Source organism: Aplysia californica, unplaced genomic scaffold (assembly GCF_000002075.1).
Source record: "Aplysia californica isolate F4 #8 unplaced genomic scaffold, AplCal3.0 scaffold00287, whole genome shotgun sequence".
Classification (NCBI taxonomy): domain Eukaryota; kingdom Metazoa; phylum Mollusca; class Gastropoda; order Aplysiida; family Aplysiidae; genus Aplysia; species Aplysia californica.
The window spans coordinates 698861-725604 of NW_004797557.1; the positions used below are offsets into that span (position 1 = coordinate 698861).

General features: G+C 38.8%; 1 protein-coding gene across 1 annotated transcript in view; it reads left to right on the top strand.

Annotated features, from left to right (window-relative positions):
- Positions 1 to 26521, top strand: part of LOC101850487 (ubiquitin carboxyl-terminal hydrolase 31) — a 28209-nt gene extending 1688 nt beyond the window's left edge. The window contains exons 2-11 of the mRNA XM_005101549.3: positions 5389 to 5483; positions 6169 to 6391; positions 6887 to 7095; positions 9120 to 9231; positions 11317 to 11420; positions 13169 to 13249; positions 13753 to 13879; positions 16592 to 16714; positions 18342 to 19986; positions 24699 to 26521. Of these exons, the coding sequence (XP_005101606.1) occupies positions 5389 to 5483; positions 6169 to 6391; positions 6887 to 7095; positions 9120 to 9231; positions 11317 to 11420; positions 13169 to 13249; positions 13753 to 13879; positions 16592 to 16714; positions 18342 to 19986; positions 24699 to 25192 (3213 nt within the window). The 3' untranslated portion in view covers positions 25193 to 26521. The remainder of the gene's footprint in view (positions 1 to 5388; positions 5484 to 6168; positions 6392 to 6886; positions 7096 to 9119; positions 9232 to 11316; positions 11421 to 13168; positions 13250 to 13752; positions 13880 to 16591; positions 16715 to 18341; positions 19987 to 24698) is intronic.
- The last annotated feature ends 223 nt before the right edge of the window (positions 26522 to 26744 follow it).

Genomic DNA, 26744 nt, shown 5'->3' on the forward strand with positions numbered 1-26744 from the left:
CTCTCTCTCTCTCTCTCTCTCTCTCTCACACACACACACACACACACACACACACACACACACACACACACACACCCTACCGGGTCTGGGCGCTAAACTTTCCGACATCACAAAAGAGTTCCCCAAACTGGGTCTGTATACTTCGCACAGAATTCTGTGATACTTCGTGACTTTGTTCCCGGTTACTGGGTCTGTATACACTTCGTTTTCAAAAATATTGATCTGATGCCGAATTTAGAAGCTGACTCTCCCCATGTTGTGTTTGATCTTTGCCCGCTCTCAGAATTCTCTGATGATAGCATGATAGCTGTTACAATTGCGACATACAAATAATTGTTAATATTCATAGTCCTGCTGTTACTTTCTAAACAAGCCTTGTCCGAGGTTTAGTAACCGCGCTTTCACACCAAACACTTGGACGAGCAACAACAGTCGTTCAAACCCTTTCAGCTAACTGCGCTGACTAGACTAACACTTGGCCATTGTCGTTGTTTAGCAATGCCCACGGAGCACGTTTTGTTCTGCCGATTTTTGGCCCCCGCCGCGGGGGTGTTTCGTGGGACGCACTAACGCAAAGGTTGTGACTTCAACTCGCTCTCACGCCGCTTCTCGTGAATAGATATATGAATGAAACTTGGCAGCCAATCAGAAATGAGGTCAATCTCGTAGTATGCATTTTGACAACTTTGTACCCATCCAAGAAGTAGTCGAAAACGTTTGCGAAAGTGGTTGATGTGGTGCTCTTTGAAGATTTTTTGGAGCTGTGAGTTGTCAAACTGACTGATACATTGTACACCATTTTTCTTTATTCCCTTAAAATTTCATGCTTCTGTGTTAAGCGGTTTTTGTGTAATCTTTAAAAATGTGGGAGTAACTAAGGGAAAAAGCGACATTGCTGTTTGTGCGTACTGGGTGAACGACCGGCGGCTGGGAAATTTCCACTGAGTGACGTCATCAGCCATCGGGCGCTACAAACGAGGTCCCGCTTATGTGAACCGGAAAGGGGGGGAAGGATACTTGAAAACTGAACAGGGGCCTTGATGACTTGCATTTTTGTTGCATTTTAGTCACAACAATACAATAGATGTAGTCATTTTTATTTGCTTGATTGCATGACAGAAGAATAGAAACAGAAAAGCAAACATCTTGAGAAGTGGTATGACATTGTGTTTGCGTTATGAAAGCCTATTCGCCCCTCTGGGGAAAGCACGTACACTTGGACTCGTCCTGTGTGCTCTGTTTGGAAAAGTGAGGCATTAAGATTGTTATAAATAGAGTACGGTACTTATTTAGTCCAGTCTGGGAAGATAGTCCCATTTATACATTGATATCGTTAACGCGTGAGTGCGCGTGCTTTCATGTGTGTATGTGTGTGCGTGAGAGGAGAGAGAGAAGGGGGGGGGGTGTAAATATATGTTACATTTATAGTATGAGTTGTAGCCTACACATGCGAAATATTCCCATGACTTGTAAACTATATTATCTAAACGCATCTTAATCTACCGCACAATAGGACAACACCTGACCAACACTGGATATACACAGAGACGATCTTATTTTCTATTACAAAGTATGCATGCTTTTACTAGTAGAGAACTGGATTTATTAGACTAATAAATCCAGTTCTCTACTTACATTTTTATGACAAATTGATCCAGAGCATTGCTTGGCAAGGAGGAACCTCTTATGTTGCCAAGTTCCATTCAAATATCATGACTTTGGGAGAAGATATATGACTGATAATCTTTGTAAATCTGTAAAGAACGCCACTTTTTTACCTGTTAATGTCTTTACAACTCAAAAAGTATGATAGATATTAAAAATTTGACAGCATGACTAGATTCTGCATTAAAAACTGTACTAGACTGCCAAGTTTTATTTACATACTCCAAAAAATAGGCGAGCTATGACAAATATTGTCTCAAAACGCACCGAAAACCGCCACATTTTTACCTTATTTAAAACGTCTTCTCATAACTCAAAAAGTAGGATAGGTATGAAAATTCTGAAAGCAGGACTAGATTCTGCACTAGAAAACGTACTGGGTTGCCAAGTTTCATTTAAATACTCAGAGAAATGAGCGAGTTATGACGAATATTGTCTCAAAACTCATCAAAGAACATCCCATATTTTGGGGGTTTTTCATATATAAAGGTGTACCAAAAATTAATTGATTAAAAAATTCGTAACTTTTTTGTTTATTGGTGGATTTCAAAAATTCAAAAAGTTCCATGCTCCGTGGAGACAGAGCTACAAAATGCACCTTACTTGCAAACACTTTCTGTCAAAAAAACGTGTTTGGTGGTCATTGCTACGTTGTTTTGGTCTGAACGTAAATGAGGGATAAGAGATTTGTTGGTACATCTGGTCGGTGGGCCGTTGTCTTTAGCCTAGAACGACTGTCGCTCATCCATGTGTTTGGTGTGAAAGCGCATTTATAAGTCGAGCCCGTCAGTAAAACTCTTTCAATTTAATTGCATGTTCGCATCTCGTGACATGACTGTACAGCATGTGAGTTCGGCTTGTTTCGGGGACCATATTGATGGGGTCAACATGATGCACATTGGTTGAAGTGTCTATCGGAACTTTTGGTTTGGGGTGGATGAGGGTTAGACTTTTAATAGAGACTTGGAATAGGAGTGCTTGATGTGATGCTTAGATTTATTTTTTAAAATTATAAAACACACTCAAATACACACAGAGGGAATATTATTTATGGACATCCCTGGAAATTTTTTTAAAGTCAGCTTGGCAGTCACCTTGATGATTTGGTGTTGATCCCGATTTTTTTCTTCAAATCCCAATTTTGTTCCCCCTAAGATCCTGATTTTGACATTTCATATGTTGCAGGTCTGGTAAGTTCATTTGCATTTTACTTTTTGCTCACTCAATTATTTAAAAAAATAAAACTGTAGAATGTTCTTGTATTTTATTGTTCTTTATCAGTCATCAAAGAACATGCTGGGGGGGGGGGGGTCTTGTGGTCTAGCAGTATATATGGTATTCGCCTCTCATTCAATAGGTCCCCAGTTTGAAACATGACAGCAACGGAAAATTTTCTTCTCTAAAATTTTTATCTTCTCCTTTCACCTCCTTTACTGCATTCTAACCCTGTTCTGTTGTCTGCTTTCGTCTCCACTTTTTGCTCCCTCCCCTTTAACCCTTCCTCTGGGCTCCTGACGCTTTCTGCAGCCTATCTACTGCTACTCCTTGGCTCCTTCTCTGCTGTCTTTCAACTTTCAGCCAGATCCCTGATCTGGTCTTAGGGTAGGCTTAGTAAGATCTAACACGGCTCACGGCGTCACTTTTCGCCCGATTCTGTTACTTTAATGCGTGACTCAGCAGCCCGCCGGAGCTCCCTGGCTCGGGGTCACGGGGTTAATAAGCCCTGAAGCGACTTTGCCGGTGTCGGTCAGGATGTTCGCATTTTTGACTATGTTTAAAACGATATAACTTCTTCCCCATCCCACACAGCAAACCATTACGCGAATGTACTAAAAGCTCAATGTCTTGAGATTTATTCTGCGTTAGACTTTAGAATGGTTAATTTCTGTGCCTTAGTTTTTGTTCTAGACAAGTGTTTGTAGAGTAGCCAATTTGTCCTATTTTAATTACAAACTTATGAATAAATGATTGTTGATTTAAAAAAGGCACGACAGATCTCTCCAAAATCTGTGTAAACTGACTACGAATATCTATAATATCATGTCTTTTAACATGGGAAATCTTAAATCTGCGCGAGTAGAAATAGTCAAGTTATAAGAGAAGAAAGATGCACATCTGCATTTTTTAACTCTAAAGACCATCAGCGTTAGCTCTTATTTTACTATTAAACAAGAGAAAGTTACTCTGCGTTTTCATGAATCATGCTGTGTCTGTGGCAGGCTGCATACAACTAAAAAGATATAATATAGAATCTAGGTGATTAAAAAAAACACAAAACCGTGTAAATACATGGGTAGAGATAAACTTCTTGTATGGAATAAAAATAATGACAGCTAACACATTCATTCTTAGTTTTTGTGTCAGAAATATGCACGGACTCAATTATGAATGTAAAGAAATCAGTCCCATTGTCAGTTATTGCAAATGGTCATAGAAACGAAAAATAAAGCTGGAAAAGTCTGGTGCTTATTCAGTGTCCCTGGAAAGCTAGAAATTATTCTTATAACCCAATTACGAGAGGTCATCCCTATTATTCAGTCAATTTACAAAACCTAGACTTAACGTTTTAAGAAAAGTAAGGAATTTCTGGAATGTAACAGATGCTGTTCGTGTATTAGATCTACATTGAAGATGTATTCTAGCACTAAAATCGATTTGTACTTTTCATATAGAGAAACTTCATTGTGACTTTTATAAACTTTAGAGAAAATATGCGAAACTCTTGGTTGATCGGCTGTCCCGCCCAGGTTTTTGTTCCGCAAATTATGATCTGAAATGCGGGATCTTAGCCGAATGTAGATCTTCAGAGTGAATCAGAGAGGGATCTTAGGGGTGACTTTTGTATACTAAATATTCTGTTTTCTTAAAACAGCGGGATCTTAAGCGAACCGGGATCGTAAGCGGTGGGATCTTAGGCGGAGACTACTGTATATAGATATACATTGGCATCTGTCAGCTTATGATCTCTGTAATTGTAAGTTACTCAACATTTTATGTGTCTATAGTATTGTTACTGCCTCTGTCTTATAAATCATATATTTAAATAGTGTTATTCATTAATACTTATGCTTCATTCATTGAAGCAGTCACCTTTCGCATAAGATTTTATTCCAAAGCACAACATGTGTATTGCAATCGTGTTTGAACTCTGCTAGACTCACCAAGCATACACATGTACAGATTATAAATTTATAGTTCAAAATGGTCTAAATGTTGTCTTGATGGGGATGTTAATGTGGTGAAATCAGGCGCTCATCCAAATAAATACTGAAATTGAACAAATAGGCATTTTTCTGCATGTTTGGCAAGTTTTATCTAATTTTTTTGGGGGGCTCAACATCTTTAATGTCCGTTTAATATCACATTCATGTGTAGATTTTACTGTAAAAGGTTGATCAAAGGCATAAAAGATGAAAATTTGCATTTTTCAAGGACTCTCAAGCTTTGGTAGCCACCAACTTTATTGGCTAATTTCTCGCTGATTTTACTTCTGAAACCAAGCAACACCATCTCCTTCAATTGAAAATATCTTGACTCCTATTCAGGATAGATGTGTAATGTTTTCAAAGACAGCAAGACAAAATGAACAAGCTTTGTGTATGGTGATACCAATAACTCCACATGATGCCCAAAAATTGACGAGCGCCTGACTGATTCCACTACATCGTGACAATTGATTTACAAACTGATCAGTGAATCTTGGTTTTTTTGGTGCTCTCACAGAACTCCAATGGAAAGTCTGATGAAGAACTTGCATCAGAAGCTGCTTCTGTCAATGGAGAGAGTTTTGTTCTCAAACTTTTCCAGGCTCTTCACAGGTATTATAAAAGTCACCGGAGTACACCCTTAAACAATCTCATTTTTGCCGAACTTTTCAATCTCTGATATATACTAGCGCAATGTGATGACTGGCTCTAAAGTAAATTCAGTAGATACTCTATTCTGAGTTAAGATTTCTTTTATAGTCATTTCATGTGAAACGAAATGCTGTTTGGTTGACTGTCTTTCAATGCAGTTTGAGAATCTGGAGAGATAAAATTACAGGAGGGTTGTGAGACTACTACTACTACAGCGTTAAAGATAAACATAAAGGTTTAATCAATGACTTACTAACTGCGTACCTACTTGTTCTTTGGCTTGAAGTGTACTTTTTAATGTAAGGGGGATATATTAGGGGTTGTCTCATTCTCACATTCTACATAAGATAAAACTTGATAACCACTTTTCATCAGAGTTTTTGCTCTGTGAGAATCACGAAGATTCCTCTATGCCTAGATTACTTGACATAGTTAAAATACATTAAGACTCTGAAATGCAGGGTTTTCCATCTTTAAAAAATTTTTTTTTGGGGTTTGTTGAAATTAAATTTAGGCAAAGGTTTTTACACCTTAACTGAATGTCCATAAATCCCACTTACACCCACATACGTACAGGGAAAGCAACAGGTTTGGTATTTGATGTCTGTAACATATGTGATATGTGGTATTTATACTTATTTTTCAGTTCAACTCTGACTTGTCCGACCTGTGGTGAACACAGCAGCACTTTTGATCCCTACCTCTGCGTTTCTTTACCTTTGCCCCAGAAATGTCCACGCATTATTTATGTAGTGGTTGTTTCGATGTCTCTCATGGAACAGAAAATTGCAGTGACATTAAATCAGTTTGATGGTGTCAGGGATTTGAAAGAAAAAGTTTCAATAGAGACTGACATTCCTTTTTCTCAGGTTTGTGTTGGCTTATGAATTTGTATCAATCAATTACAATTACACAGCATACAGATAGTAACTTTACCAAATGCCCTTCACTTTGATTTGAAAATGAATATATATACATATATATATATGTGGATGCAAAGGATCTTAACATTGCAATGTCTTTTTTTGAATTGTTTGCTTACTGTACTTTGGAAGATTTAGGAGAATAGTGATTGCCATCTGAAATATTTCTTTTGTCTGTCTCCAGCAGGTTTATATTTATTTGAGTTAAGTCAGCCAATAGATTTGTTCAGGGATAATAATAAAGCAAGGTTCCTGTTAATAAAAGTATATTTTTAAATTATGCAAGTGAACTTTAATTCAGGTATTATCTTTATATTTGGATTAATGAAGTTACTGGATTAAGGTTTTATGCTGAGTTTTTTTCAGGGATAGTAAGCTTAACTGCACTGGGTTTTACAAAGTGATAGGGCGGTAAACTATGCCTTTGTTGTTTTGTTCCAGCTCGTACTTTGCCAGCTGAAAGATGATGGCTTTGGGGCCACCTACAGTGATGAGCAACTGCTGTCAGACATTCCTGAGAACCAACTGATTTATGCCATGGAGATGAGCCTCGGGGAAAGCAGTTTGCAAGTCTCAGAGCAGGAATTTGATTCTGCTACAGCTCAGCTGTTAGTTGTCCATACAGAGGTGACTGGAACTTCAGCACACAGGTGAATCTTTAACTCAGAATGTAATTTGTTGATTTCACTTTTAAATTACATTTGAGCCTTTGCCAATAGGTGGGTACCTAAAATGTAGGTCTCAAGGTTGATGATAAAGGTTTTGATATTTCGTTTTTACTTGAATTTTTCTATTCATGTATATCTCCTCTAACAAAAACATGTATTTACAGACCTACAGATGGCATGCTAAGCTGTGTAACTGGCGTTACAAAACATCAAGTCAAATTCTTTCAGACATAACTATGATGACACATTTTTATAGAATTTGAACACACAAAATTTTATATTAATAGTTTTCTTATTGCTATGAGCACGGAGTTGTATTTGTGTCGTCATAGTTATGTCCAAAAGAAATGAAAAACTTTCCATTTTCATATCTTAATTTCTTTTTAGAAAATTTTGTCAAAGATTCAGAAGATTCAATTTGACTCACAATGCATGTTAATGATGAAAAAATGCCACTTTATTTACATAGTACTATGAATCTCTTCAAAAATATCAAATATCTTTCGAACATAACCATGATGAAACAAAACAAAAAAGTACCCTGAAAAGTAATTTATTGAACAATAAAATTATTTTAATAGTTTTCTGATTGCTTTAATTTTCAACCATAAGTGAGAAGAGCATATAAAATGGTGAGTATCATAGAAATTCTGAATATTGTTGCGTTCACATGTGTGTCATCATAGTTATGTCCGAAAGAAATGAAAAACTATCCATTTTTATGTCTTAATTTTTATTTTTTTATTTTGGCAAACAAAGATTCAGGAGATTCACTTTGACTCATAATGCATGCTAATGGTGAAAAAATGCCACTTTATTCCCATTTTACTATGACTCTATCCAAAATACCAAATATCTTTCGAATATAACCATTATGACACATAATGTTATATGTTTGTCATCATTTTGGAACATATCAATTTATATATCAAATTTTCCCCTATTATTGACACCTAGCCAAGCACACATGGTTGCATTAGGCCATTCCCAAAGGAGGGATATTTCTCGTTCAAGCACAGTAGAATTGTAAATGGGCTGATTCATCATGTCATGCTCATTACTGTGCCTGATTTGCAACAGGGAACTGCTGCTTTTTCTTTCCTAATCCTTACTATTGTCATTTTCCTCTACTTCTTTTGTATGTTTGTTAGACACTTGTGACCTGCTATTTTCGGGGTGCCTTGATATTCGAAGCAGACCTTGTGCTGTTGAAACTAGAGAGGTGAGCAGAGTAAGTCTGATTCCCTGTAAGGACTTCTCTGTTGACACCCACCCATTGGCGCTCATATAACCTTATGCAGTTGCGAGCGCCGTAAAACCCTCTACTAAAAAAAAAGTTTAAAAAATAAAAAATAATAATAGCTTGGTTTAAATTTAATTATATAGGGGGAAACATTTTTCGGACATAACAGCTTTTTTTAGAACATATCATATTAAGATTTGATGACGGCATTAGAAAACTTAAATGAGTTCGGCTCCTCCATCGTTATTCTTCTCGTTGTCTTGCATCGCACAACAATACTCTTTGAAATGATTGACAGGAACAATGCGCGTTCCTCCACCCCTATTATTTCTCGTTTTCTGATTGGTTCTTTCGAGCATAACAAATGATGACAGAGCACAAGACTTCGTGGGATTTCTCTTTTCAGCAAAATTACACACTGTCACAGCCTCGGAATCAGTGAGGGAGAGAGTAAACATTGAACGATACTATGCTCGTTCCAGGGCCCCAAAATGGCCAGTAGAAATGAAGTAACTGGGAATCGAAGTTGCTTTTCGAAATGACGCCACAAGTTATGCTCAGTATAATAATAATGGATGTTTCGAAAAAATGGTCTTCTGTCGCGATCATGCGGAAAGTTCCCCCCTTTTTTTAAAGTTCTGAATTGAGACCAATGAAGTTGATATGATTATTGTTTTTTTTAATTTTTGTACTCGATAGTTGATTTTGAAGAAAGATGGGGCAGATTTCATAAAATTTTATTCTTACTTTTTGCATACTTCAGGTTTGCGTCTCCCTCTGTGCTAAGGGTACGCAGAGATATCACCTGGAAAGGTCTGCAGAAGGAAATTCTTTACAGAATGGGAGATGCAGTCTGTGAAGAAATTCTCTCTCAGGTATTGTGTAATTTCTCTGCTTAAATTTGTTGCATCATACCAACAGAAATATTAATAAGGTGGTTAATGCAAGAAAGTCCCTTTTCTTGTGACAGATATAAACAATGGCTAAGACTTGATTCTTTATGGGAATGTTCCCGTCCTCTTTCTATCTTACTCTCTTATCCATGGGCACTCACAAACAGAGCTGGTTGTAACGGAGTACAAGTACTCCGGTACTTGTACTTATGTTATAATTTTCGGTACTTTTAGTGTACTCCGATATATTTTTTAAACCAGTACTTTTACTGTACTCCGATACTTTTTATAAAAGTACTTTTGAGTATTTTAAAAGTACATTTTGAGTACTTTTGAAGCTTAATGAAAGGGTAAGTGCCGGCATTTCTGATCATAATTTACGGAACAAACACCGGGGCGGGCACAGCCGATCAACCAAGAGTTAAAAGTTGATATTAAAGAACGGCCCGTCACGTCAAAGATCAGCCACTACCGTGAATGTGATCACAAGCGTTGTAGAACTCCATGAAACGGTACAGTGTTTGCTCCAGATGGGATCACACCAAGGTGTGAACTGACCGATGCGTTTCTTTTCCCCAAACATCGCACTCGCGTCTGAGCTCACCACCTAAACTTACATCACTCACTGGGTGGGTAGGGCCTACAAGTTGGCTCCAGGCGGGATCACATCAAACTGTGAACTCTTCCCTGACCATTGAAAGTAGTTTTTCTCTATATATCGAATTTGCGAGGACAGCCTGAATTTTAATTGGTGTGTTCACAACGCAATGGTGCGTAACGACAAAGTAAAGGCGATTTTTTGGGGGGAGGGAGGGACTTTATCAGAGATGGAAAGCTAAAATTGTTGGACATGTGAAGGGGAGGGGCAACTGGATAAACGTAGATAAATATCTCAAGACTCACGATAGGCTAAATAGTGTGTATATTATTTATGGCATGCCTCATGCCACTGTGATTAGTCTTCAAGGTTGACCACTCTTTGCTCGCCATATGTCATAAATCCACCCAGGGGTCACGTCGGTTTATGGGTCACTGTAGATTCTTTCTTGGCTTCGTTGGCTGAGATCCCATATTTTTCTTGCTTCTGAGCACTGGGATCTTAGGCGGAGACTACTGTAGTAGAGAATCCTTGGTTACACTACACTTACTTGACTCTAGGAAACTATTGTATTTTGGTTTGCCGTGGGCGCCGTGGACTACACAGTGTGACCAAAATCAGTCTTACCAGTATAATCAATTGAAACTGAAACTGCGTTCTCAATGTATATCTAACAATTTTCTAGGCTGCCTAAATTTCTTTTAAACTTTTTTTGAGTGGTTTTTGCTTAAGGCTACATTGATTCCTTGAGGATTTGTTAATGAAGAATTCAATGCACTTTTCCATTTCTTTGCTTGCCATTTTCATTAATTTTATGTTTTCATAAGAGCAACTTTGTATCTACATTTTCCAATGTGGATACTTTTTCTGTAGAACTTTCCGACCTCTTGGACTGACTTACATTTGATCACATTGTCTTGCTCAAACAAGTTCTATTCACAATATCAATTACCCTCTAGTTGCGTCTGTTTGTTTGGGGGGGGGGGGTTATTTCACGGACCATTTCCACTTTCCTTCAGTGCGTACATTGTATATTCAAATGCTTTGTATATTGTTTACATTTTTAGTAATAAATAGCCTAATTTGTCAAATATACTGGATATGTTATTGAATATGATGTTTTGCATAAGCGCTGAAGTGTTTTAGCATATTAGCAGAAAGTACTCAAAATGTACTCATAATTACTTTTTTTTAAAGTACTTGTACTCAAGTACATTTTACAGGAAAGTACTTTTACTGTACTTAGGTACATTTTTTAGATTGTACTTAAATTTGTACTTAAGTACTTTTTAAAAAGTACTTTAACAGCTCTCTTCACAAAGATACACTCACACAGTACACATACTCTCTCTGTCTCTCCCTCTCCTCTTTTCCCTCTTCCTCACCATCTCACATGCAAATGTACACTTTAATAAATGTTACACTTTGCTCTGGTTTTGTTTGTCATAAAAGACTTTGTCCTATTTCAGAAACTGAGTAATCTGTTTGACCTCAAAGTTTATGAGGGAAGCTCCCACTGCACTTATCTTGACTCAGATGTGGAGATGCCACTCTATACTCAGGCTGCAGAGAGGTTCGAGTCTGCTTGAAATTTAGGATTAGTAGTTCACGAAACTGTTTGAAGAATTGAATTGAAGTTTTTTTGTTGGATTTTAAAAAAACATTTTTTTAAATGTAAGACCTTTAGCCCTTATAATAATATGTCTAGCAATAGAAGTAAAAAAATAAATGTTTAATTTTACAAATAACGCCCAAAATATTAACCTCAAAGCTTTTTTTTTTTCAGAAATGCATTTGAAGTTCGAATATGTACTTGTAATTAGGCTGTTGGAAATACAGCATCAATGGAATTTCAGTGGTACTGGATCTGTCGCTTTGTTCAGGGCTTAGGATAGATGGCAACTGTGCCCAGTGGAAACTGTGGTGAAAGCTTGTCCTTCAAGAACTGTTATTGGTTATTTATTTTTGTTTTTCTCAACTGGAAGTTTGATAACTGTGGACACTCTTTAACTTTTTTAATGAGGCGTCAGGACTGCTTGTCAGTGTCTATCCATTTCTCTTTGTCATGTGTTATAGATATGCAGTGGAACCTGCCTTAACGGAAACCTGTATAAAACGGAAACCTGTCTTTACGGAATCTCCCCGCTCCCCCCTTGATATATTCCTCTTTAATTACCTGTATAAAACGGAAACCTGTCCAACGTGGAAACAGAAAGAAAAATCCGCTCCCTTCCGAGGGTTTCACCTGTCTAAGACGGAAAATGCTTTGCCCGCTCAGCCCTGATTTGAAACAAAACTTGCAAGTTTGATTCCGCCGGCTCTAAACTTAACGCCATGGCCATGCCGCTGGGTGAGGAAGGGGAGTAGGGGTGCAATGGGGGTAGATGTTACCCCATCATGTGAGCACTGAGGGCTACAGATGGTCAGTGTAGTGTGGGTGTGATATCTCACGACTTCCCGTGAGAGTGCTCGAGTAGCCAGCCACTACGGAAACTTTCCTGGGTAGCCAGAAGCCAGAGGTGTGACATTAGATTGACCAGTGCCTGCCGCCCTGATCATACAGCCTGCTGAGAAAAGAGTTCCTCGAATCGTTGTTACAATGATGGCAGTGAGGGGTGGCATTGGTGGGTGGGACTAAGGGTGGAAGCAAAGGAGCTGTTCAAACGTTTCTGTTTTTAATAGGTCAATCAGTGGTCCTATGAAAGGCAAGCACTGGTGGTAATTGGATAAGTAAGACTGACGCATGTCACTATCAGACTGGATAGCAGCTGAGAGGTGTGAAGTTTTGACCACTGCTTGCCGATCGGACAAGCGATCCTTGATCTCACCGGCTGGGCCTTTGAACCCCGCCACCCCATTCCCCCCCCTAAATTCCCCTGTCTAAAGCGGATTTTTTTCCCGCTCCCTTGCGATTCCGTCTTACACAGGTTCGGCTGTAAATATATATTTTTCCCCTTTTTTTAGATTCTGAAACTGCTGTACATTGGTATGGTTTTTGGGGGGATTTTGATAAAGTGCACTATCTACAGCACTTCCTCCTTCTTATTTCAGGTCTCTTTTCTCTAGAAAGTGTGTGTGTGTGTGTGTGTGTGTGTGTGTGTGTGTGTGTGTGTGTGTGTGTGTGTGTTTATGTATGTGTGTTTTGTGAGGGGGTTGTTTTGTTTTTTGTTTATTTTTTTAGGGCAGAGGGGGGAGGTGAATTTTTTTTAATGTGTGCTTTTGAAATGTCAGTATAAAATCTTCATTGTCTGAACTAATGGAAGGAGTAGGAAACAATACTTTTTGTATCCTAAAATTGTATTTTTTCTGTTTCTTTTGCAGAGGGCTTGGCACTTTGAATGCAGACTTTGGACCTCCTCATATTAAAGTTATAGCAGAATGGGATACTCATACTAAGAAAAGGTGAGAAGTGGCTAAGAAAAACTGTTACAAGGGTGTTTTTTTTTCAGAAAAGCCCTTAAAACTAGTGAGCAATGATGTCCTTTAAGATGTAGAGCTCCTTACTAACGTTTTTGAAAGGCACCCATTCTGCCATGCATTGGAGGAGGAACTTAAGATGTTTCGCTGTCTTTATCTGTTTGCCTCTTGCAGCAGTGGCATCATCTGAGGTGTAATCCGTAGGCTCTACACGCAGGCTCAAAGCAGTCTCTGTCCATGTCCGTGGTATATAAATTGTGTGGGGGGGGGGGGGGGGTGTAAAACATTAATAGTCAATTAGTATACTATTTTAGCTATTAGCTGGGTTGTGTATCTGGGGATTTGGTTCAGTAAAGCAAGAGACATATTTGTCAAAAGTTGTGCAACTTGTATCATCTACAACCTACTATGTATTTGTATTTTTTGTGAAAGACTGCAGCTTCATTTTTAAAAAAATAATTTTTTAACGTTATAATCCTTATTTCCAGAGTGGTGGTAATGGACAAAGAGGAAATAGACATTCATCCCTCTGTGAAGGAGGCCCAGACAAACCCACCTGGCCAGGGAAAGGTGTCTCTTGAAGAGTGTTTCAAGCTTTATACACAAGAGGAAAAGGTGAAAGAAATAGTTTTTGCTGTCATATTCTGCTGTGTTGTTGTTGTTGGGGGGGGGGTCAGACTATTATATCGCAGTTAGTTCCTAGAATAGGGATCTCTTTTTCTTCCTGTCTCAATTTAACATGGACTGAAATAGGGGCTGGATTTACGCTTGAAGCAGATACTTTTTTGTTTTAAGAGAGAAGATTGGGTCAAGCCTGACTCTTAGAATTCCATTCAGAATTTTGACATCAACAGTTTTGTTTTTAGTTGCATTTTGACAAAGTTTTTGGATTAAGTGCAGGTCTTTTTTGACAGGCTATATCAGGTTTATTCCATCTTAAAAAAATGAAAATGATGAATATGCTTTTTAAGAGAAAATGTTCACAATGGTTTTTATCTCTATTCTTATATGGGTCATTCCACCAGAACTGTTTATTTATTACCTAGTCTATTTTGAATGTCAACTACAACCACCAAAAGACATCAAACATACTTATTTTGGTACAAGGGCAAAAAATAATGTTGAGGAATCTCTGATAAGCTTGAAAAACTGTTAGGAGTCCATGTTTTAAGATAAGAAACAGTCATATGGAAAAAAAAGGTGTTTTTCTGAGTAAAAAAAGTAACAAGGAAATGGTGCAGGTAATGGGTTTGGTCTCCAAGCAACAAAACTGTTTGTTTCATGTATAAAAAGGCCCCTTTCCATTAGCAATGAGCAGGACTTTAGAACAGTGCATGCAAAAAACACACGCTTTCCCAGTATGAGGTCGCTGAGGCCCGTTGTTTAGTTGTGAGGATTGTTACATGTGTTTGTCCGTTTTGAACTGGAAAAACATGTTCTCAAAAAGTCACAATAGGGAGGGTTCAGTTTTTTTCCATTGTATAGGAAACTGATGCTGAACCATTCCTGCACTGTTTAGTAAGAGAAGAATTTAGCAGGATTCTGTGTAATTTCGTATTTTCAAGCCGTTTTGAAAATGGAGCAAATGTTCATCCAAATGTAACATTCCCGATGGCCTTTGTCTCTCCTAGTGCGTTTCATTTTTTTTCACCGGCACGTTTTCCAATGCCATGCGCAGAAGCCGATCTTTCATTTTCAGAGTTGAATCTTTCCTTTCTAGAAGGCAGCTTCCATGGGACAAGACGTTTTGTGTACGTCCGCAATGTTAAACAATGAAACAATCCTCACGATACAATGAAACTATCTTCACGATGTTCGCAAAAAGTAACGTTCCTCAGGTTTCTGGGACAGACTGGAAAACATGTAAACTTACATGGATGGATGGTTACATTTGTGTATAAATCTACAAAATAATCTGTATAAGGAGGAAAGTGAAATCTCTTGATTTCAATCTGGCGTAGCTGTGGGGAAGAAAATGAAATTCATGTTATGTAACATTTCTCACATTTTATGTAGAAATCTGTTTTCAAACACCTCACTTGTGAACTGCTGGTTACTTTCAATGTTGTTCCTTCTATTTAAAGCTTTTTTTCAACAGTGCTGATATTTGGAATTTTTTTTTAGTCAAAGTTTACTGAATTTTTCTCAATTCTGTCCTGAAATATTCAGTCACTAAACATAGTTTAGTTTGAAATATGTTTGGTTTTAAGGTTTATTGTGAAAATAAAGAAAAATTAAGTCGACTAATTCGGAAAACATGTAAAATTTCTACATCTACATTCCCCTTCTTGGATGAATTGTACATGACAGCTTGCACTAAAAAAATTAATTCCATCTTTTTAGACAACAAACATCTCTTGTTCCCTCAAATAAAAATATCAGTCAGAAGTAAAAGACCTAGGCTTCTGATCTGTAACAAAGAAAGATATAGAAAGTCATTTTTACAGTCGTCTATCAAAATGCTTCCATCTTAACCATCTTGTATAAATATACTTACGACCTTAGAGCTTGCATCAAAATAACATTGAGTGTGTATCTAGCTTACAATTATTGTTTATATTGCTGCTCATTTATATTATGCATGTGATTGTAGGCCTATGTGTGTGTGTGTGTGTGTGTATGTACACGTGATGAAACATCAAACCAGTGTGCCAGGATCTGGACAATAAAGATGTATCTTATCTTATCTTATCTTATTTTCTACTGCAGAACCATTGTTTGCCTTGCGTGCTGGCAATGAGAACAAAGTTTTAAAAAACGTTTGAATAAAATCAGTATTTTTGTCCTGTAACATTCCTCACATTTTGATGTCATTTCAGTTGACATTCGGGCTAATTTCTATGATTTTTTTCATGTGGTTCGAGTTTTTTTTATAAGTAAAACGCATTCACATGAGCTGTTAACTTTACATTTGTCTGAATATGAGGTCATTGTTGTTTTTTGTTTATGATGTAACATTCATCACAGTCCAGGGTATTGTGTTTTCATGGCATGCTGTGCCAGCCCTGATTATCAAAGAGGTCTGGCATTTTCAGGAACAAATAATAAGACCCTGTTTGTGACAACTTGCCACAATGCATTAACAAGAAAAAAATTTGAAATTTGAACATAAATGTTACTAAATGATAAATTGTACTGGTGGAATGACCCATATTTATTACTGTTTCAGCTTGTTGGTGATGATGCTGTTTTGTCTGTTCTTACTGTTACAGTTTGTGTTAAATATATATACTGCTAAAGCTTGTCAGTTATGATGTTGTTCTTATATACCGCTTATGTATGTTGGTGATGATGCTGTTTTAACTATTCTGATGTTTACTGTTACAGCTTGTTGGTGATGATGCATGGCTGTGTCCTCACTGTAAGCAGCAGCAGCAAGGCACCATCAAGACGCTGGGTTTGTGGTCTCTTCCAGATGTGCTGGTTTTGCACTTGAAAAGATTTAAGCAAGTTAGTATATTTATTTCATAGGTTGTTTTTTTTTGCATTTGGACTTTTGTCTTTCTGTGTTTATATAAGGTGGATAGTTGGCGGGTGCTGTGGTGTGGTTTGCTTCTTCTTTCCTATCAAACATCTATCGTCCTTATCTCCCCTTCTTCTTTTTTATGTTTGTTACTCTCTTGTAACACCAATAATCTTCTGGCGCTCATATGAGTTGCGCGCGCCGTAAAACCTCTACCTAAACAAACGTTTATATAAGCTTTTATGGATATTGTTTAAAAATGGTTGGACCCTCCTTGTGTCACTGCTATTCTCTTCATGTGAAAACTGAGCGAAATCTTATTGTGATAGATTTATTTCACTGGCTGCTCTTTTTTTTAGAGGGAAACTAATACTGAACCCAAGGACAACTTACATACAGTCAAACCTGTAAGACGGCCACCCATTGTCAAGGAGAAAAGTGACCGTATAACACAGGTGGCCTTCTTAGGCAAGACTGGTCAAAATGAAGAAAGCAAATCATTCTCTTCTGGGGTCCAAAACGGGGCGGATTGCAGACTATAGACTGCCATAGGGCTAATTAAAAAGGGTTTTTGTTTTATTTTGAAAAGGATGGTGTAAGAAGGGGATTTTTGTGTTTTTTTGGTTTGTTTTTTGGTAAGCTTTCTTTTTGTTTTTCTGATTTTGTGCAAGGGTTATATTAACGAAACATGATGTAAGTTAGACAATGAAGACGGAATGCGATGGTAAAACAAACACCACTCGGAGAAGGAGCGACGCTTCTGTCGCAAGTTCACTTCAACGTCCATTGTTACTTTGCTACAGATTAGGTAAACAAAACAGTGACCAGTCACCTCACATAGAATTTGTGCATGAGTTGTGGGCGGGCTTATATAGGTTATGACGGATCACATGCTTCCCTCACCAGCAGTTGAAAATTTATTGATAGGCCTACCCATTGGTCGACTTGGGTAAACTTTCATTGGACGGAATGAATTGTGACAGCCCGTCCACTGTGTGAGGGGCCGATTCAAAATTTATGACAAAGCGTCGGTCAAGGAATGAGCTGAGGCAGGTAAATTTGATCATGGGTTGATAAAAGAAGGTGACCTCAGCCGCGTTGTACAGGTGACCGTTTTACAAAGTTAAATTATATAGAAAAAACGCATGGGGAAAGTGGGCGTTTGTATAGGTGTCTGTCATGACAGGTTCGACTGTAGTTCCTTAAGCCTGTGTTTTATGATGTTCCTTTGAAATTTTTCTGTCTGTTTTTTTATAGGCTATGTCTTTATGGCACTGTTTGGTGACAAGGCATTAGATTGTGTGATAGGTACTTTAGTTAAGTACAATAAAAAAGAGCTTGCTATTACAAAATATGTGCTTATAATATTTTTGTTAATTAAACTTTGTTGTAAAAAGTGAGACTGGCTTTGATGATGCAGTGGTAAGGCTCTTTGTAAAAGGTGTGACCCGTTTAGGTAAGTTATTTTATCAAGAGTGTCTGTCTGTCTGCTGAGATGCTGTATCCGATTCAGCATGGGCTAGCCCTGACAGGCAGGGTCGAAGAACCCCCCCCCCCCACCCACCCCAAATGATGTCACCTCTTTTTCTCATTGTGACTCTCATTCATCTGCAGACTGGTCTGAGGCGCAGTAAGCTGAACACCCTTGTGGACTTCCCCATTGATGATTTGGACATGTCGAAACATCTTGTACATCAGAACATCCAGAACGGACTACTGAAACGAGATGACTACACATATGAGCTTCTGGGCGTCTGCAACCATTATGGGAATATGATGGGGGGACATTACACGGCTTTCTGCCGCAGTCCCATTGATGCCAAGTGGAGGGAGTTCAACGATACTAAGGTCACTCATCTTGATGCTCAGATTGTGACGAAGGATGCATACATTTTGTTCTACCAGCGTCGCAGTCTGGGCAAAGACATTAACCGCAAGCGTTTCACTGGAGACCACTGGGTTTTCTCGTTACCTCTGGCTCTTTCTGACAAAATAGAAGAGTGCACAACACCTACGGAGGGAAATTCTCCTCGTAACCAGCCATCATCTCCTTTGTCCAGAGGAGCTTACTCTCGGTCAGTATCGCCGGCCTCTCGTAAAAAGAGCAGCCGTGGAATTCGTGTTCCTTCTCGCCCTTTGACTCCACAACCTTCACGGTTTACTGAAATAGACTACGATAAATGGGATATAGATGACTCCCGGCCAACCAGTCCTCCTCCTGGTGGGAATGACAGAGGTCGCAGGTCAAGACCTCTGCACAGACAGCTATCAGAAGTCAACCACCGAAGAGACAAATCGGGGAACTCTGGTGGTGCTTACAATTCCAAGTTCAAAGAATCATCAAAAGTGGAATATTTTACTGAAGAAAACTCAAGTTTGGACAGTAAAATTCCAACATCTCGTGTTGGTCGTAGTGTGGGCAAAAGCCAAACCTTGCCTGGCAAGGGAAAATTCTCAAGGCCAATTGATAGATCTCACCACAGAGATATGTTTTCGGATGCTCTGGAATCTGATGACAAATATCCAGAATCTTCTGATTTTTTGAAAAAGTATTCAAATCGCAGAGATGAGCATTCTTCTAATTTAGCCGACTCTTTAGAGAGGGACAGACCATTGCAGGTTAGACTTGATGATGAACAGAGCAGGCCAGTCTCTGGCCCCGGTTATTCTCTCGCTTCTCACATGGACTCATCAGATGTCTATGGAGCAGAAGGAGCCCGCCGTAAACTGGCCCAGCTGATGAGAGACAGCAGTCACAACACTGTTAAGCTAAGTCGCACTGCTGTTACTGGCAAGGATTCTGATAGCGACGAGGGTCTGGAAGACTCAATTGATACTAGAGGTGCTCCAATAAGATTTAATCACCTGACTAGTCTTGACATGGCCAGAAAGCAGCCTTTAAACTTTTCAGATTTGTCTTTTGTGCCACAACCACACTCTACGCACTTTGAGGATTTAAGAGGCACAGATTCGAAAACAGAACCTAGAGGGAGAGCTCTTGAGGACCACAGAAGCGTGTCTTCCTCTGCACGGAAATACTCAGGTATTAATGACAGATCAGAGAGCTATGTCCTCCATTCTGATGCTGACACTGAATTCTTGTCTTCCCATCGGTCGAACCTCACAAAGCAATTATCAGACGATTCCCACTACGATGGTTTTTGTCAGCTCGCGCGTAAACACTTTGGAAAGGAGGAATCACCGTCACCCCTGGCCTATGACAGAGACAGATACGAGGAGTCCATCCGTAAAGAACTTGGTGAGTCTTGTTTGACATGTACTTCAATCTAAATGAATGACACTTTAAGTGTTTTCATAGTTGCACATTTGATGAAAGTACACAAAAACAGGACTAAATTTTAGAACAAGTCTGTTAACTTGTAGTCATGTCTTCAAAGGATTGAGAGAAGCAAGGTTTGAATTTAAGATAAATGTACAAAACCTGTATAATTATTCTTAAATATTGGACTTTACTTTTTCTGGCTTCCGTTACCTCACGGTGTGAAGGGCAAAAAGCAAACTCTTTTCTTGTTTGTTGTATTGCTAGTGGCATGGTTATTTCATGGTTTTTGTCTGTTTCTCTGACTCCGTCAATCCATTTTTTTATGGACCTACCTCTTCCTTTGTATCCATTTGATCTCTGGTTGTATACTCTTGCTGCTGTGCTGTTTGGGGGTGGTTTGGACATCTGTCAGGACACTTGTCCAAACCATTTTATTTACTGTTTATCTGTGTACCCTATGCAGGATTTTAATATCCATTGTCAGCTTGCTAGGCTTGTCACAGCTCCACCTGAGCCCCTTTAGCCTCACACTTCTGGGTGACTTGGGATGGCCTTCATGGCTACTGTAATAGCCTCATGGGCAAACCCACATCATATGTCACCTGATCCCAGAAATTCCTTACAGTGCGTTACCATCTCCCATGATGTGGATGAGGAAATGTGTTCCTTGGCAGGCCTCAGGGCTAGACATAACTGTCTTTATCCCTGAAAATATAATTTATGATTAGCACTGAACAGAAGAAGAAATAACAAACTCCTGTTTAATGAAATCAGTGACGGCATCTGTAGAGATGAAACAGGAATAGTCTCTTGCTGTTTTTTGTCCCTTGCCCATTTCTATGATATTGACGCCATCTGATTAGTAGAAAAATGTGCTTATGAGAGTGCCCAATAATGTGTACAAAATTGTTATGACATATAACTGTTGCATATAGATGTTTAAGATAATTATAGATGTTTGTGAAGGATCTGAGAGCAATGATGACTTTAGAAATGACGGTGATGGTGGTGATAAGTGATGATGTGGGATGGTGCTTATGTTTATAATTATTAAGAAGACATGCTTCTGTTATTTCGTTGCTGTTGTTTTTTAAAAATAATGTCAGCATTAGTCCTATCTTCCTCTGTTCTGATGAGTCACGAGGGATGTAGACACCCGCTATCCCGTTCCCTACTGGAACCATCTTTAATGTCACCGTGAAGTTCCGAAATGGTGGGCACAGTCTCTGCTATGGTGACCTTGTTAGTATTAACCTATACTAGCGGGCCAAGACAATTGAAGAGAGGACCTTAGTAGGTAGCTAGTACAGTGGCAGATATTATTTTTGGAATTTCGTAAGGGTTTTGCAGGTAGCAAGATCACAGTTGGGTTATAGACTTAATACTTATTTAAATATGAAGTTGCGGAGATGCCGACACAGGATCCTCAAACCCGAGTCGAGAGGGAACAATTTACACATAATATTGTATCCCCTCGCCTCAGGGGGAGCAGAGTCTCTTCCTGTTACCTTATCTCGTGCTTGCACTGTCTTACCTTACTCAAGTGTTGATAACAGGTTGTGGGAGGAGCTGGGTTTACTGGGCCATGTGTATTCTTCTGAATTCTTTGTATGGGAATCAGGATGTTTCTACCACTTCTTTATAAATGTTGCCTTTCTAGTAGGCATAGAAAAGAATTGCAATCAATACTACCAATCAACTTTCATTTGTCGCTTTTTCAGACATTCTCTTTTTAAAAAAATTCTAGAAAAGCTCACTACCAGAGAACGTTTACAGGCTCAGTTCCAGCACATTATATCTTGTGTTTATATGTCTTAAGCCTTTCATTCATAGTGATTTTCTTTTGTTTACTGAAGGCATACTATGTGCAAAGGTACTTTTATGTAAAGGCTTTCTGGGTTTGATTTATTATCCAGGAGCCAAAAATGTTAGTGGATAGTTTGCTTGTGCACTGGTGTGGCTTGCTCCTTCTTTCCTCCTAAACATCTATCATCCTTATAATCTCTCCTTCTTTTCTTTGTATGCTGTACTCTGTAGTAACACCTCTAATCTTATGACTTATTTGTTTTACAAGTGCTGAAAACTCAGACTAAAAACTTTATTAAAAATGTTTTGTTTTTTTGTAAAGTGAAAATGAAAAGGCTATGAAAATTGATCCAACAGTGACAATGAGCAAGAATGTCTATGTCATTCTTACCTTATATTGAATAAAATTAAATGAAATGTGCTTTCAAGGCTCCCCTTTTCAGGCCAGCTTAAGAGGTTTCTCCACCCTTTGGTTAACTATCTTGAGGGGTATTTAAACCTTTGTTTTAGAAACTTAAAGGGTAAAAGTCAATATTGCATAATTTTATAGTAAGAATTTTTGCTTGTAAACATTTAACTCACACGCACATTCACACAGACACACATAGAGTGACCATGACTGTGATTGAATGTTAACGATTTTTTTTTTAACTTAAGAAATAAATTAGTAATATTGACTAGAATTAGAGTTGTGTCCATATTGAGGCAGGACGAGTGGTGGTGGTTGAGCAGTTGGGCCTATCAAAAATAAAATCAAATTGACAAACCAACTCCGACTATAATACACCAAGGAAAATAGACCTGTCACTCCCGAGTCAGGATCTCAGTAGGGGAAAAAAATTGGGACTTGGTGAAAAAAATCGGGATCAACGACAAATCACCTAGAATCTAGGTCACTGCCAAGCTGACTTCAAAAAATTTCCTGGGGTGTCCATTATTACATCCATGTATACTCCCCCTGTGCGCGCACGTGTGTGTGGTGTATGTGACATTTTATGTTTGCGAGCGTGTACCCACACGTGTGTGTGTGTGTGTGTGTGTGTGTGTGTGTGTGTGTGTGTGTGTGTGTGTGTGTGTGTGTGTGTGCGCGCGTGTGTCCGCGCCTGTGTGTGTGTTTTATAATTATTTATTTTTTTATCCTGAAGTTTCAAGTCTTGGCCTCCTAGTCCGAGTGTTTTACCCCCCCCGGATAAGTCCCGAAAGACGCTTCAACCGGTGCGTATGAACTTAAATTGACCCCGTCAACGGACGGTCCCCGACACACGCGGAACTCACACGCCGAAGTCATGTCACGTAGTGCTAACGCACGATTGAAACAGTTTTACTGAAGGGTCTTGATGACGGGCCCGACTAACCAGAACTCGGACAAAGCATGTTTTGGCGAAAGTAGATCTTGAGAATGTCTTAGATCGGAATGCCAAATCAATACTACTTCCATTAAAGTTGAAAAAACACGTATGAGCAAAGATCCGACACAACTTTTGGTGAGTCAGCTACTAGATTCTAAATTCGACATAGACATTTCGCAAAATGGTTCTCCGAGTTTCGGCTGACAAGTTTAACAAGTGCTTCCAACGACAGAAAAGAAGGCAGAGTAAGATTTTAGAAAAATCCGGCGCAACAGATGGAACAAATTAATTTTTTTTAAATCGGGGTACACGCGATCTAAATCGGGATGCTTGAGAATTAGGGCAGGGATGGGTGGCAGGTTTGGAAACGATTCATTATTCTTCAGAGCCCATCCCAGGGTTCACATTCCAGTCTTTACAGACTTTCGATAGCGGACAATTCATGTTTACTAGTGTGTTAAAGAAGGACGGAGGTAATCTCACGACAGGGATGAACTCAATTAGGCACGACACCGGCAAATGTGAACCACCAGAATGTGGGCGGAGCTTCTGCGCTGAAGCCAACCGGTGTTGCCGGAAACTGCGCTCAGCTGATAAGTAGGTCGACTAGTCGTCTTCTTCTGAAACAGAAGGTGACTGCGTGCATGTGTGTAGGTGTGTTGTCAAATTTTTTACTCGGCTTTGGGATAGAGAAGGGGGGAAATAGTGCTTGCCAGACGCACACCACCAACGTTTTAAAGCGTATGCAAACCCCCGAAATGAAATTATAAAGAGTAGAGCTCACGCTCAACCAAAACATAAAGGGGGTAATCTGCAGGTTTAATGCGTAATATACGCCATTTGTGCTTAAAGGGGAGCCCTGGCTTTTTAGAAGAAGGAAAGTTGTTAATTCAAGATACTAAGCTGCTACTGTAGTTATTACCTATGTATGTTAAATGAAATTGAAAGTAAAAATGCGCTCCACTTTTGTTATTTAAGCTGGTAGCACTAGTACTAGGAGATGAAAGCTCACCTTCTTATTAAATGTTAGGCACTCTGATGATGACTTGTTTCCAAATTTTGGTCTTTCTGTGCCACGAGCAGGGAATGAAGATTGTGCCCTGCCCCTCAGGACAGCCTAAAGGGATCTAGTGTAGGAACCAAAGAAATATTCTATCATCAAGATGAATCCTGCACTTCGTTCTAATATACAATTTGGTCATCATCATTGTCGCCATTTTTTTCCCCTTGAAGTTTAAGTGACAACCATGTTGACGTATTTTCTACATTACCTACAAATATTGGGCACCAATTCCTGACAAGGAATTTTTTTTTAAAGGGACTCTCGCCTCATGGTTTTTATTTTTTGATAGTACAGCTGTTCTTCCTTCCTATCTTTAAAGCACTTTGGAGGTTAAATAAATTTCATGTGACTGTGACTGTGAAGTTTGATGGATGCTACCAAAATGTCACTGCATTCTGTTTCTAGTGTCTGATGTTTCTTTTCCACTAAAGCAAACAAGTTAAATTTCTTCCTTTCTGACAATTTTCCAGTTTATACCAATGGAGATGGACCTCGCATGGGCAAGTCGGCGACCATTGCAATAGCACCAGGAGCGTCTCGTTATCTGGCCAGGAAGGAAGCACTGTCAATGCCTCGATCAAACACCGACTGCAATATACAGTATCATCAGTCTTTGAGTATTCCTCCCCCACCATCACCCACACCTCCACACAGCGTCATGGAGGAGCAGAATTTTCACAGCATAGCTATTCCTTCATCTGTCAGTGACTTTTACCCTGATAGACACCTTTCCGAAATTGATAGCTCCTCAATGAATGGCTACAATCACTCGGAGCGGAGTGTCGGAGACAGGGACAGCGTGCTCTCAATTCGACCTACACTGCCCGGTTATGCCTACCCATCTCACGCCCGCAGTAGGAGATTCAAGCCCACACCTCACAGAGGCATCTGGGGAGTCAAGCCAAAGCCTCAGAAAACTGCCAACTTTGCTCCCTCTGCTTGTCTTCGAGAGTCTTCAGTTTGATTGTCCACACATAAAACGAAGACCCAACAGACTTTGGTCTTTTTTCTGTTATTAGTTTCTGTACAGTTGTGATGATATATGCTGTTACTAGCTGTCTGAGTTATTGGGCTAAAAGGCCTATTATTCAATAATGGATATGAAACATTTAAAGCCTTAGTCTTTAAATAAAAAGCTGATTTCATCTTTATTGTGTACAGGGAGCTTGTGGTGACTCATTCCTTAGTACTCATTGGGGGATGACCTACTTGATCTTTTACACCAAAAAGCATGACACTGGTTTTGCTTGCAATTGGTATTACTGATTGCACTAACTAGTCTTTCTTGGCTGAAGAAAAAATAGTAAACACAGTGGGTTTCGTTATAACAAGATGGAAGTATTTTGAGCGGTGAGAAGCAGTAATTTTACTTGTTTAAATAAAGTCTTCAGTTGGCCCAATTGTTCTTTTTCTACAGAGGTGTCCACGACTCTCTGCCACACAAACTGCTTGCCAAGAAACTGTTGACTCAGAATTTGTACTCAGCATTATCTGTACGTAAAAATGTATTTTAGCCTGTAGTAATAAACTTCAAATTTTTGTAGGTTAGGCAGGCCTCTTGCGACACTGGCAACAGGTTTGTTTGTGGCATCAGATATTGTCAAATTCAATGTTCTTGTAAGTAGAGTTTTTGTCATTATGCCTTAAGGTTTTTGTAATGGAATTCTTTTTTTAAAATCATGCACTGTACTCTTGGACTAAGAGCTAAGACACATAGGAGCTGAGCTGTATAAATAAAGATACTTTGATTGTTGGCTTTGAAGAACTAGTTAATTTTGATAAAAGTTTTCATTAGTTTTAGAAATATTCATGTCCACAATATTTTGTTTTTTTAAAGAAAAAGAACAAGTGAGAATGACTACCAAGCGTCACTGGCTATGAATTTTACTTCCAATGAGAGTGTATAGTTTGAAACTTAAATTTTCTCAACAAGTCAGAAAAATTTATGTCTGCCCACAAATAATGGATAGTATTATTTTTTTTCTCCTGCTCAGCAATTTGATTTTATTTGATGGCTTTACTCACCAAACTGACTGAAGATTCCACTTCCAATTTTTAAAATGTTAATTCTTGTTCTGCTCCCATCGTCTTCCAATTTGCAATTCTTGTCCGGTGTGTGCAGTTGATTTCTCATTGTAAAATGGATGTTTTGTATAGCTTAATTTTGAAAAGGAATTATGCCATTGAAGGCAGTGTGCCGTGCATGTTGAAAGAGCATTTCGTCACTGTAGAAAGAAAATGAGTTACTCTGTTTGACCTTAATTTTCAGGGTGAGTTAAAATCATTGGAGTTTTTTTAAAAATGTTTATTACATGGATACTATAATATATTGTGGGGATATTAACTTGTTCTTAGGAACAGTAGAGTTGTAAATGGGCTGATTTATCAATGTCATGCTCATACTATGTGGAACAACATAGGGGAACTTCTGATTTTCCTTTCCTCATCCTTACTATCGTCATTTTTCCTCTACTTCTTTTGTATGTTTGTCACTCTCTTGCGAACTGCTATTTCCG